This window comes from Pseudorca crassidens, chromosome X (assembly GCF_039906515.1).
Source record: "Pseudorca crassidens isolate mPseCra1 chromosome X, mPseCra1.hap1, whole genome shotgun sequence".
Lineage (NCBI taxonomy): Eukaryota > Metazoa > Chordata > Mammalia > Artiodactyla > Delphinidae > Pseudorca > Pseudorca crassidens.
In genome coordinates this window covers 118,045,655-118,059,299 of record NC_090317.1, presented here as the reverse complement: position 1 = coordinate 118,059,299, position 13,645 = coordinate 118,045,655, and the positions used below count along the sequence as shown (strand labels likewise).

At 42.0% G+C, this 13,645-nt stretch overlaps 1 protein-coding gene across 33 annotated transcripts in view; it reads right to left on the bottom strand.

The window, feature by feature from the left end:
* Positions 1 to 3,617: 3,617 nt before the first annotated feature.
* ADGRG2 (adhesion G protein-coupled receptor G2) overlaps positions 3,618 to 13,645 on the bottom strand; it is a 155,738-nt gene continuing 145,710 nt past the window's right edge. For 32 of the 33 annotated variants that reach the window (XM_067723460.1, XM_067723449.1, XM_067723455.1 and 29 more), the window contains 4 exons: positions 13,095 to 13,378; positions 9,809 to 9,910; positions 8,660 to 8,812; positions 3,618 to 5,375 (listed from right to left, as the gene is read on the bottom strand). In XM_067723460.1, the coding sequence (XP_067579561.1) occupies positions 5,191 to 5,375; positions 8,660 to 8,812; positions 9,809 to 9,910; positions 13,095 to 13,378 (724 nt within the window). In that variant the 3' untranslated portion in view covers positions 3,618 to 5,190. Of the gene's footprint in view, positions 5,376 to 6,137; positions 6,641 to 8,659; positions 8,813 to 9,808; positions 9,911 to 13,094; positions 13,379 to 13,645 lie in introns of those variants that run through there. The other variant, XM_067723462.1, reaches the window with a different exon arrangement.

The following is a 13,645-nucleotide window of genomic DNA, read 5'->3' as shown; positions in this document are numbered from 1 at the left end:
GTTCAAATTGAGTTCAAATTCCAGTTCTGCCATTTACAAGTGGTGCGAGCTTTGGGATGTTTTAGCTGTTTGATATTCAATGTTCTCACCTGTAAAATGGGGATAATAATAGCACCTACCTCCTAGGGTGGCTTTGAACAAGAGGGTGAATATAAAGCACTCAGCACCATGCTTGGCTCATAGGAAAGTACTTCATGAATCACAGCTGGTTCCATCATCATTTGACAACAATGTACTGCTCATATTGTTTTCACGTGAGGCATGTTTTTCTAACTGGATTGTAAGTTACTCATTGAAACAGTTTTGGTATCTCCTACCGTACCTGGTACAGTGTTGAGCATGTAGTTGTAGCTCAATTGGTACTGAATGAATGAATGAATGAAAGAAAATAAGTCATGTTCAGCTGGGTCCCCTATGTATCATCCTTAACCAAGTTCATTTTCAAAATTCCATAACATGAATCTGTGTCACTCGACTAAAGCACCAAACCCATTATCTCACTTTTTCTTACTATTGGCTCTTAAATAATGCAGCAATCCACGTGATGCGCCTCCATGCAAAATTTGCTATGGTCTAGGGGTAAATAAAACTAGACATTAAGTTATCACCATTAAATCTCTTGGAATGTGAATATGTACTCTTACAGAACTCTCACATATACTGTAACTAAAAGCTGGGATTATTGCTTCCTTTCATTACTGCCTTTGTTCACAGTGAGTTCTTCTTCAAGGGTCCATTTTGTAGCCATAGGGGAAAATAACTGATGACCTTTACATATTACCTGACATTTCCATCCAGGATAGAAACATTTTCAGTCTCTTGGTCTCTTTGTAAATTCTGCTACACACATATACCTCTTTTGGTGCATAGCCAGCCTACATTCTTAGGCTTTGGTCTATGCTTTAATGTATATTATCATATAAGCTGTATTTTTCAATAAGCTTGAAATTCAGGAATAAAACCAAAAAGAAGGAAGGCTATTACTTTTTTAGCTTTTAAATCTCCAAGCAAATTTCAGTGATTCTTTTTGGACTACAAGCTCTGCTATATAAAAATCAGACTCATATCTTAGATTTCTATGTCCCTGAGATATAAAACCTCCATATCTTCGTCCCTATATCCATGAAAACGTTCTCTGGTTGTGTCCCAATAGAAACCCATCTCCGAGTCATTTCTCAAATGTTTGTTAAGAATCAGATATGGAATGTGATGGGGTATGCTGTTGTTTCTGAAGCTGATTCATGATCTTTATAAAGATGAAAGTCTGAAACTAGACCCTTAGGTAGCACCATGTATAACTTCTCTGACCCCAACCAGAGGGTCTGCCCCTTGTCCTGCCATGGGGGGCTTCTGCCAAGGAAGTTCCCAGGGAGCCACATGTCACCATCCAAGGTGGAAACCAACAAATGTTTCTCTTGGAGGGTTCAGGTCTTTGACTCTAAAGAAAAGCACGCCATCTTTGACACAGAAGAGAGGGTCCGTTCTGAATTAATTTGCTGAAAATAGCCAATTTGCCAAATAATTTCTATGACAATTTAATTTTAGTTGACTGGAGATCATTTTGTTTTTTATCACAATATTTTAAAGAATGCTGAATATATCTCTGCTCCAGCTTCCTGCAGCTAGTTTGAGACTGAGAGGTAAAGAGAGAAACGCCAGGGAGCATAAGATTTCTTCACAGCGAGGTATATATCTATAAATATTTTATTTTTATTTATTTATTTATTTTGGACTGCATTGGGTCTTCGTCGCCGCGCTCAGGCTTTCTCTAGTTGTGGTAAGCGGGGGCTACTCTTCATTGCAGTGCACGGGCTTCTCATTGTGGTGGCTTCTCTTGTTGCAGAGCACGGGCTCTAGGCACTTGGGCTTCAGTAATTGTGGCTCGCGGGCTCTGGAGCGTAGGCTCGGGAGTTGTGGCGCACAGGCTTAGTTGCTCCGCGGCATGTGGGATCTTCCCGGACCAGGGCTCGAACCCGTGTCCCCTGCATTGACAGGCGGATTCTCAACCACTGCGCCACCAGGGAAGTCCTATAAATATATTTAAAAGAACACATTCTGGAAGAATGTATTCAATTTTTGTCCACCCCAACTTTTTTTTTTTTTTTTTTTTTTTTTTTGCAGTACGTGGGCCTCTCACTGTTGTGGCCTCTCCCGTTGCGGAGCACAGGCTCCAGACGCGCAGCCTCAGCGGCCATGGCTCACGGGCCCAGCCGCTCAGCGGCATGTGGGATCTTCCCAGACCGGGGCACGAACCTGTGTCCCCTGCATCGGCAGGCGGACTCTCAACCACTGCGCCACCAGGGAAGCCCCACCCCAACTTTTTGATGCTGTACCTAGAGACTAAGGTGAAAAGAAAAAAGAATATACTGCTAAGAATTCTTCCCGTTCAAGATGATGTTCTTATGTCCACTCAGTCTTATCTTTCTCCTGTCCGTCCTTCAGACTCCAACCGCAGTAGCGAGGAGCTGAAGCAGAGAAAAACTCAATAGTCCTTAAAATGCTCTTATGGAGACAAAGTGACAACGCACTAGTCCATTTGATAAATTGCTTGTTCAGTAAATTAGCTCTTTGTGGAAATGACCTTCAACAAACTAACCTGCCTCCTAGGTGACCTCGTTAGACACAACCCAGTATCTCCAATGAAGACATTTCACCCTTTTTACTGAGAACAATCATGATGCTGTTCATTGAAGTTAACAGAGTTACTTTGTGGGATTAATGAATGCAGTGTTTTGGGGGAAAAACAAAACGAAACAAAAAAAATTCTCGAATGTTCTGAGAAAATACTCCTTCAAATACTGGCCACTGTTGTGATACTCCTTGCCTCCTCATGTTGCCACCACCTTTGTCTCCTTCAGTAGAGTCTCAGATTGTGGGACCAATTTGAAAGCCAAAGGAGGGTGCTTCTCAGGAACATTCTCTCTGTCCTGCCCCTTATCTGTCTGAAGTAAAAATACAGACGAGAATTTGGCTTAAGGACTGTAGCCAGACACAAAACACAATAGGAAAAATAAGGGGTGGGGGGCAGGACCTAAAGGTTGTCAGACATTGTGTATCCTTTTGTGTACACTTTGTTTACATAATCTGCTTTGGGAGATTTGGTTTCTGATATCTCACCCCCAAATCTAGAGTATCTCGCCACCTCTCTCATCAAATTAGTACTCAACATCTTTGAGGCAACTGAGCATCGTGGAAGGAGAGATTGCTCAGACACCTCTTGTGGAGTTGAGGCCAGCTTTCCCCATTTGTGGCTCCTATATGCTAATCAGCTCCCCAGAAACCCCAGTTCCGATCCTCACCTTCTTGAAATCCTACTGTTTGATGCTGAGGAAGCAGACACTTGGAGGGGATCCAAATCTGGGGCTTGTGTGAGCCAATGTCAACGTGTGTTAAAGAGATAATCTTGAAAGAGCAAGAGGAAAATGAAAAAGAGACCTCAGAAAGCAATCGCGGGAGGCAGGACAATCCTTGCTCCGACTTCACGGTCACAGCGTGCCTGCCGCCTGCCAAAGGATGCTACTGTCGAGTTGCCTTCCTCAGGGTGGTCCTACCGCTTCCAAGCTCCACCACCAGGGAAAGAGATCACAAATGTTTTCCTTTTGTGAAAGTTCTCGAACTTAAAGGGCTTAACTGCAAATTTATTTTGGCAATTTTAACATTTTTGTCAATTTTAACGTATAAATACAAGACAATTAAATAAATCGGAGAAGAAATATTGCAAAGACAAATCAGCACTCACAGAAGTGTATTACGTTATTACTGTGGTTAGTCTGGGATACAACATTCACTTGAAATATATGCAAGGGAACCTTGGCGAAAGACCTAACTAAAGGTTTTTGAAATGTTCCTAGTAAGGACATACTTGAGGCACTGCTCAAGCAGTTGTAGGTAGGAAGCAAGACAGACTCGCTATGACTAGGACCAATCAGGGTTTGATACATATGGAAACAATAGCATTGCAGGATAGTTCACTGTTCCCAATAGCTGCTCCCCCTTGTCACTATACACTCATCAAGACAATTCTTTAAAAAAAAATAATTAAAGCTCTGGCTGGGCCAGAGTGTACCAGTCATAGCAATCAACAAAGTACCATGCAGTTGCTTTTTAAAGAACAGCAATATGATTTTTTTTTAATGTACATCTCTTTTAAAAAGTAATCCTACTCTACTCCCCTCTTCTGAAAGGCTCTGGGGATTTGAGAAGTGGCAGTGTATGTATCGCTTCCACATCATGATTTTTCTACCATATGGTCTAGATTACAGTTCCTTCCCTCTCGGTGCCCAAGGTATTCAGCTAAACACCTTGGTGCAGCTTCCATAATCTGATGATTAGGGAAGAGGTCAGGAGATGGGTGTCAGTATCGGATGCTATGTACGGTTGTACAGGTGCCACCCTGAACAACGGTGCATCCAAGAGGGTGAGTGGGGCAAAAATATGGCCCTCATTCTGTTTGCCAAATCACGAGCCCATGGGGCTGTGTCTGCCCAGTGGGGGCACCTTTTTCTAAGTCACTCCAAGGCACTATATGAGCTAATTGTGGCACTATCCGCTTACATTTTTCCCGTCTGGCTGGCGTCATTATTTCTTGATTTCAGTGAAGTTCCTGTATTTCACATCCCATATAATCTCCAAAAGGAGGTTTAGAGGTCACTGAATCAGCAAGGATTTTCTGAATTATCACATTAGACACAACAGCACAACCGTGATTCTACAAAGAAAGAAATTTACACAGTAGAAAATAAATACCAAAAATGGAGAAGTAAGATTTTTGACATGTGGGTCACTAGAATTTATCTTATTTACAACAAAGGCATGCACGACGAAACTCACCAACAGGCTGAAGCCAACAGTGGCTTCATATGTTATCAAAGATAACTTAGCATCTTTAACTGGGGCTGGAAATGAACTACTTTGATTTTTTTAAAATGAGTCTTATTCTTAGCGTGTTGTTTAAAACCAGTCTTCTTTTAAAATGAAGGATGAGAAACCAAATCACAAATGTCTAAGAACCATGGTATAACGTCTTGGTTTCCTCTTCCAATAGCAACCATTGCGCTCAATTAGCTTATGCTCCTCCAGAAGTTGCTGAGTATAAAATTAGTTGATTTTCATACAACTCACATTGTGTAAAAAATAAGATTGGACATTTTCACACTGTCAAGCAACATGCTTTGATTTTAGGAAAAGGAATCACATTTGCTCAATAAAGTGTAAGCTTCCCCGCTTTGAAGTCCTTCTTAGAGCGATACGGTTTTTACCATTGCAGGAATCTTCTTTCTCATTAAACATGTGCTGTTTTCCAGTGAAATCATGGAGGCACACGTCTCCATTCTGAAGACTGAAAGAAAAACCATTCTTCTCGGTAGAAGCATTCGCTGTATGAGGAAAAACAAAATCAGCGTCATAAAGTATCCACAGAAAGCATTTTCAGGGGACAGGAGAAGATGGCGGAAGAGTAGGACGCGGAGATCACCTTCCTCCCCACAGATACATCAGAAATACATCTACACATGGAACTGCTCCTATAGCAAGCATTTTCAAAATAAACAAACGTCACTTTATTCTTAAGTATGCACATGTAGAGCATGTCTTTTTTAAAAAAAATGTCTGATATATTGTCATATTTTATTTACTTTTCATTCCTTTCCTAAGACCACTCAAAGTAAGCAAAACAAATTGGAGAATGATTCAGAAACCAGCTCTCTATGGCAGCTTTTTTTAAATGAAACGGTCAAAATATGAAGCAAAGCAATGTTTTTGATTTTAAAAGGCCCATTTCCTAACTCTGGTTGAACATATATTGCCTTCAAGTAGTAGCGTATGTATAATTTAACTTAAGGTAATATTCTGGTCTCTCCCAAAGGTTAACAGAGATCCCTCACAAGGTTCTCAGTTCCCTAAGATTCCTATAAAGTAAAACTTTGTACCAGAGAAACCCAGAGTGACAACAGTCCTGGCAAGAAAAAAAATCATCTCTCATACACTAAACCAGCCCCTCTGACTAAATCAGGATAAGACTGATTCCCAGGAGGAAACAACAGAGTCCAACCTCAGAGTCCAGGCCAGGGAGCAGGTGGGCCTCCCCAATCCCAGGCAGGCCCTGAATTGTGTGTGTGTGGGGGGGGTGGGCACAGCTGCTGAGATCCTCTAGCTCCTTGGCACCATCTTTTTGACCGTTACACCATTTGAAGACAATGTAGAAAGCTGAATAATAAGCCCAACTGTTAGTTCCTGCCATAATTATACTAATAATGGCAGTGCTGAGAACTTTATAAGAATTATCTCATTTACTACCCTACGGGATGAGTGCTATTATTATCCCCATTTCACAGATGATGGAACTAAGGTGTCAGAAAGTAAGTGCTTTGCTTAAGGTTACATGGCTCAGAAGCGAAAGAGTCAACGTGTGATGTCTCTTCCAAACTGTGAGCTTGTGGCCCTGTGTACTGAGTGACACGGCTGCTAGTAGCCAAGCCTCCAAGGCATAACTGAAATAGGTAGTATTCACACACACTAGGTGACGGATGTGGCTAACACAGCTCCACCTCTGGGCATAGCGATGGGCAAGTGACTGTCTGAGGCTGCTGTTCTGATTTAGGCATTTTGGTTCGAGGACATTCTTGTGCAGGAACAATTTGACCTGGTATAATAAACAAACTGTTAAACTTCCAGCTTCTTTTTCTGTCATCCATCCCAGATCCTGATGTGCAGGTTATGTGGTATTAAACACGTGGCCATTTTGTTGACCTAAAATGTACCCCACCCTCACTGTCAGCCATGGAAAATAGCTGTGCGAAGTCAGCCACGTCAAACAGTTGTGCAAAATGTGCTGCCTCCATTCAATCTGATTCCCCGAAGGATGGCAACATATTGGTAGGCTAGGCAAGTGAGGCTTCGTCTCTGAGTTCTTTCTAGAATATGGAAAAGTATGGCTTTAAGAGCCCCAAGCACTTCTATCCAAACCAGTAGGTTTGACTGATACGTTGTGATTCTGAGGGATCCTGATGACTCAGCTCACACCTCTGATTTCTCTACTTTGAACTCGGTTTCTCCCACTAACTTATGAATCAGCCTTGACTGCCACTGCCTCTACTCTGTTTACCTGCACTGAGTCACTCCCGCTATAGCAACTTGGCATAGAGCCCAGCTCTCCCTCTGGTATCTACAATAAAGAGCTAAGGCCCCATGGCAACTGTTTCTCATCTGATACGGCAATGGTTCTCAGCAACTGGGGGGCGGGGCGATCTTATTCCCCAGGGAACATTCCACAATACTGGAAGACATTTTTAGTTGTCACAGCTGGGGGGGGCGGTGAACGGCTGGGTGCTACTGGTACCTGGTGGGTGGAGACCAGGGGTGCTGCTAGACACTCTCAAATGCACAGAACAGGCCCCACAACAGAGAGTTATCTAGCCCCAAATGTTAACTGTGCCGAGGTTGAGAAACCTTGATTTAGAGACCTCCTCTTGTATTTTATTTATTTAAAAACAATTTTTTAAATTAATTAATTAATCTTTGGCTGCGTTGGGTCTCCATTGCTGCACATGGGCTTTCTCTAGTTGTGGCGAGCAGGGGCTGCTCTTCATTGCGATGCTCGTGGGCTCTAGAGCGCAGGCTCAGTAGTTGTGGCACACGGGCTTAGTTGCTCCACGGCATGTGGGATCTTCCCGGACCAGGGCTCGAACCCGTGTCCCCGGCATTGGCAGGTGAATTCTTAACCACTGCGCCACCAGGGAAGTCCCTCCTCTTGTATCTTAAAAGTCTATACAAACCAGTAGGACCTCCCACCTTTGGGAGGCTAGAAAATTATCTGGTAAGTATATGAACCTTCTCACAAATTTATCTGAATTTGTCATGCAAATAACTAATATTCTAAAATGATAAGTAAAGGCAAATTCTCCAGGAAAGGAGAAAGTATACCAGCAGAATTTAAGTTTTTATAAAAATGCAAAAGACATATTAAGAAGCCAAAGAAGAGAGAAACAGATAAGTTTTTATGAGAAATGAACTGCCCAGTCTTATGAAAGAAAGAAAACGTAATGGAAGTTCTAGCTAGAAATGTCAGAATTAATGAGTAAAGGAGGCACAGCAGCAATGATCTGTATGTATATTGGAGACATATATAGTCACCAATACAGGTCACAATTCATCTTCCAGTATTTGATATATTCATGGGGATTTGGGCACTGTCACAAGGCAGCCACGCTGTGGAAAAGAATGAACAAACATGACAAGCAAAAAATAGGCAGGTTTAAAAGTGTTGAAGATGTGTATAATTATAGATATACTAAAAAACTGATGTAGTCTTACTGAGTATTTTAGGTACTGCTTGCACAGAAACAGCATAGGACTGAAGTCTTTGGGCAATACTTAAGTCAGGATTTGCCACATTAAAACTTTTAGGTCGTCATCAATTCCCATCGTGAAAACTTAAATCTTTAAAAAAAAAAACAACCCCTAAATCTTAAAAAAAAAAAACTGCTCTAAAATGAATGAACTTGGATTAATAAACTTTCTCTTTTATAAGGGAACCACATTTTGATCCACTAGTCATACATGTAATTATACACTTTGCTTAGCAAAAATGCCATTAAAGGATAAAAGTGCTTTAATACAACAAGCACTAGCTTGAGAAATACTATATTGAGACATAACGTACCGTTTCCGCTCGTGAGTCCTGAGCAATCATTATTCACTAGCAGCGTGGTGGACTGGGTGGAGTTACTGTTTGACTGTAAGGAATTTGAAGAGCTCGAGACTCCTTGGTTTACAGTCTGCTTCTTTAAACCATTAGTAGCAGTTTTACTCCAGTCTACAGTAGGGTAAGCATTACAGAAAAACAGGGCAGAATGTTGAAACTCAGATGCAGGAGACAGGTCACAGCATAACTCATTCTAAGCAACTGATCTCTCGCTTCCAGATCTTACAGAGAATCCACATTTCACAGGTTGGTGTGATAAAATGTATTTTCATTTAAGACTGTATACATTCGTCCTTTAAATGACTGCCTGGTTAAAAGTAACCTATGTTCTCTGGGAACTAAAGGCCAAGCTAATTTGATTGTGTCTATAAATATCCTCTGAATTAGGTAATATTTCAGAGCCAAGGACTGTCTTCACAAGAACACAAATCGACCTGCTGTGATGACTAATGGCTCTTCAATCCAGGCAAATGATGGAACTCTAGGTACTGCCATTTTCCAATCTTGTGCAACCAGATCTTTGCAATACTGCAAAGTCTGTATTCATGGGTAATATTTATGCAAAAGGAATTTAGATTTTCAAAGAGTACCTCGTTTTTCTTATTTTCTTAAAAATGAGCTATTTGCTCTATAACCCAGGAGGGCATAGCTGAAAATAACTTCAAAATAACCAAATGTATGCTAAGGCTTATATATAAAGTCTGGCCCAATAACAAATAAATGAAGTCACTGACAACCAGGACCTGTGGAAAAAAGGTTGAGTCAAGACTTAAAAAGTTAGGGAGGTAAATATTAAAAATTTCTTTGGACAAATGGAAAGCATGCACTCGAAAGGAAATGAATTCTAAAAATTTCACTGTTGCTTCATTCAGGAAGCAGCCAGGCCACTAATTCTATTGCTCACTAAGTTCCCAGATGTGAGTAATTGGTTTTTAATTCACTAGGTTTTTTCCCCTAATGTTCACAATGGATATTTTGTGTCGAGCAGGCTCCATTCATTGATTTCCAGACCCGATATTCCTTTGGCATTAATTGCTTTGGATCTTAGCTTATACAATCTTTTCCTCAAGCTTTAAGGGAAGGAGAAAAAGTAAGGTAAATATGTACCAGAATTTTCAGCCAGTCGTAACTTTCCACAACACAGATACCGTCTCCACTGCTTTCTGACGTTCTCTTTTGCTACACAGTAAAAGATGAATATGAAAAATCCTATGGGGAGGGGGGGAAAAACATAACACAATGAATTCCAAACTAAGACTTGAATGTCATGAGCTTACTCTGCACAAAAGATAAAACCTTTGGCAGCCATAGGCAAAATGAAATTTTGCAGATTGAAAATAAAGCCCGAAGTCCTGGGAAAGTTTGCTCTCGAAAGGCACCCTGGGAGGACTCTCTTTGTAAGATTAAAAAAATACTTGTAAAAAGAATATCACTCCATATGTCCAAAATTAAACTCACTGTCTCACCTCTCACATCCTGTCATTGGCCTTCCCTATCTTTGGAATTACGAGCCATCTACCCAGGATGCCAGCTCAGACCTAGGCTCTGCCAACTAAAGAATGTTGCTGGCCATCCAGCTCTACAAGGATCGAGTCATAAGCCACTGCAGTCACTGACATTCAACACACCCTAAAAGGGTTTCAGGATGGAGATCAGGCATGAGGCGCTCTGTGCTCGGGGAAAACTGGTAGAAAAGGCCTTCGGATGGTTAGGTATTTTCAGGAGAAAATTTTATGAACCCAGTTTCTTGCATCTTCCCACACTTAGAAAAGCACTAAAAGCATTAACTAAGATATCTGTGCCTTGTGACAAGCAGTAACGTTCTGCCGAGATGTGTGCTTGACTGTACATACCCCTTCTCCAAACTCACACATATGCTGATCTCCCCCCTTACCTCTTCGAAGCAGTTCTTCAGAGCTTTCTGAGCGGCTCTCTCCCGGACTCTATTCCCCCAAAGAAAATTGAAACTCACAGCTCTCACATTGTGCTTTTTTTTTTTTTTTAAATATTTATTTATTTGGCTGTACCAGGGCTTAGTTGCGGCAGGTGGGATCTAGTTTCCTGACCAGGGATTGAACCCGGGGCCCCTGCATCGGGAGTGCAGAGTCTTAACCACCGGGCCACCAGGGAAGTCCCTGTGCTTTTTTAATTTCAGTCCACAGCTCCTACCTCCCCGTCCCTCCATATGCGTAATTGATTTCCAAGTTCTGTCAAATGCCATCTCCTCCTTTGTCTCACATCCCTCCCTCCTTCTCTCCAGTCCACAGCCATATCCCTTCCCTGGGCCTTCCTGCGAAGCCTGGGGCACTGCAGCCATAGCCCTGTTTACCTTCCAGCCTCCCTGTGACAGCCTCAAGGAAATTCTCCAGTGGTGTCCTGGCCACAACACTACAGACGGGAAGAGGCCCTCAGGCTCTGCCTCCACCCCCCACTGCATGCAGGCGCAGGGCTCCCCACACAGCCCCCTCGCTACCACTCCCCAAGGCTTTGAACGGGAACAAATATTAGCAGAATGAATGGGCGAATTGAGTTCTCCCTCTCCCCAGCCCCCAATCTATCTACTTTAAAACCTTCATGTTAAAATATCAGGTTTGCCTCTAGTAGGGTACACGTGCCCAGCCTGAAGACTGATATCTCGAGTACTGCACACCTTTGTCCACCTGCCACCCTGGGCAGCTACACTTGGTTGCATTAGGGGAGACATCAAAATGGGGGTACCCAAGGCCCAAATCAGAACCTGTATACATCTCTCCTTTTATCAACCCCAAAGCCCTGTGAATTAGGCTTTAGTTCCCTTTTGTAAATGAAACAATACATTCTTTCTGTCCACTCATATTCTAATGAGAAGTCATTCTAGGGAAATGAAAAAGAGGCAGGTTCAGTTTCCACGGTAAATATGCGAGGGGAGGTACCTTGCTTTCATGTTTACGATTAGTGTGATTTGGGCATATATTTTTTCTCTTTAAAATAAGTCTCTTACTTTTAGCATGCCATTGTTGGCAAATAAAACTTTTATAAGTTGTCCAACACCTGGATATACCAGTTCAGGAACTGTACATTGTAGGTAAAAATGAACAACTGTATGTACCCAGCAAGCACATTAACTGGCTTCCTCCGAATAAAATAAGAACCGGTAGCCAAATTAGGCATTTGAATTCAATCTCAGATTAATGAACTATATTGCCTGAAAGAACTACAGGAGAATGCTCTGGGAGCTAAAAGCCACCAGCAAAAGATGAAAACGAGTGGATGAGAATGCAATTAAAGGCATCAACACAGAGGATTTGGAGTAAAAGGAAACCCAGGGACACGAATGATTGTTATTGTAACGTAAACTTATTAGCCTGCTCCGCTTTTAATGCCAAAGTGCGTCCATGAAAAATTAATCACAGCCGGGACTTCCCTGGTGGCACAGTGGTTAAGAATCTGCCTGCCAATGCAGGGGACATGGGTTCGATCCCTGGTCTGGGAAGATCCCACATGCTGCAGAGCAACTAAGCCCGTGCGCCACAACTACTGAGCCTGCACTCTAGAGCCCGTGCTCCGCAACAAGACAAGCCACCGCAATGAGAAGCCCGGGCACCACAGCGAAGAGTAGCCCCCGCTCGCCGCAACTAGAGAAAGCCCGTGTGCAGCAAAGAAGACACAACGCAACCAAAAAAAAGAAAAAAAAAAAGAAAAAAAATTAATCACAGCTGACAACTCTTTTATAATGCTGATCTAGAAGAATGAGTAATTTGCTTTCCTAAAGAATACAATAAGACCAAAGAAAAAAAAAAAGAATACAATGGAAGAGGGCTCCCAAATGACTGCGGCTGGGCTTCATTAACTAAGGGGAAGCTCCGAGGTCAAGGGTCACACACAGAGCCTGCCCTTCCCGCTGCATGTCAGGGCAGAGCAACTGCGTGGGATTAAGCACTGGGCCAGGCTGCTGCCATTGACTTCACATTTATCATTGTCTTCAAATCAAACACAGACCTAGGAGGTCAGAGTGGTGAGACCTCACGGGGACACTTATGGGTATGTGCACTTTTCTGTATGCATGTTCTACTTCAATAAAAAAGTTAAAGGGAAAAAAAGGTAAGGAACCAGGTGAAGGAAGAGTGAGTGACTCTCCCAGAAACAGTTCCCTGGTAGGTTCCCCTTGATATGTTTGTTCCCTCCCAGGAGGTAGTGATGGATAAGGAGGAAAAAAGGACCACTTCTTGAATTTAACGAATTTAGCCTTTCTTCCAAGGCTCTCAGAGCACCCTTTCTCAAAGTTAAATCTGTTTTTCCATGATTATATCTTAAGCTACTAAGTAAGCCACTTTGCAGATACTCTAACTTTTAGTAGCAATATTTTTCAGTTCGACTGGGTCATTCAGTGTGTATTTAGTGCTGTAGAGCTTACCTTGTAACGTGTTAAAGATGGCAAAGAGATACATGAAGGTGACATTAACTGGTCCCCAGGCAAAGAAGGCAAAGCCCCAAGTAATTCCTAGTAAAAACGTAAGGCCAGCAACACTCCTGAGATCTTGAATACTGGTTTTTCGCTGGGCTCCCAGTTGCTTCTTCTTTTTAATTCGAAAAAGTTGAACCAGGACCACAATGAACATGCTGACGTTCAGCAAAAATATCACACAGAAATATCCCACAACCGTAATATAGAATACAGCATTGCTGTTGATCCAGCAACTGGAATTGGGGGGAAAAAACAGGGAAAACATATTATGGTTTTTTTTGCTGAAATATGGTTCAAAATGATAACAATGAATCTATATTGTTTTACTGAAACATTTTCCTACAATTACAAGAGAAAAAAAAGATAAAACCTCTGATCTCCACAGCCATTTATAGCTCTAGGGGAAAAACTCCAAGAGGGTTTATTTTAGGACACTTGGTGATTGAAAGTATTTAAAAAATATTCTTTGAAGACATTAAAAGATTTTATCCCCTTTAGAT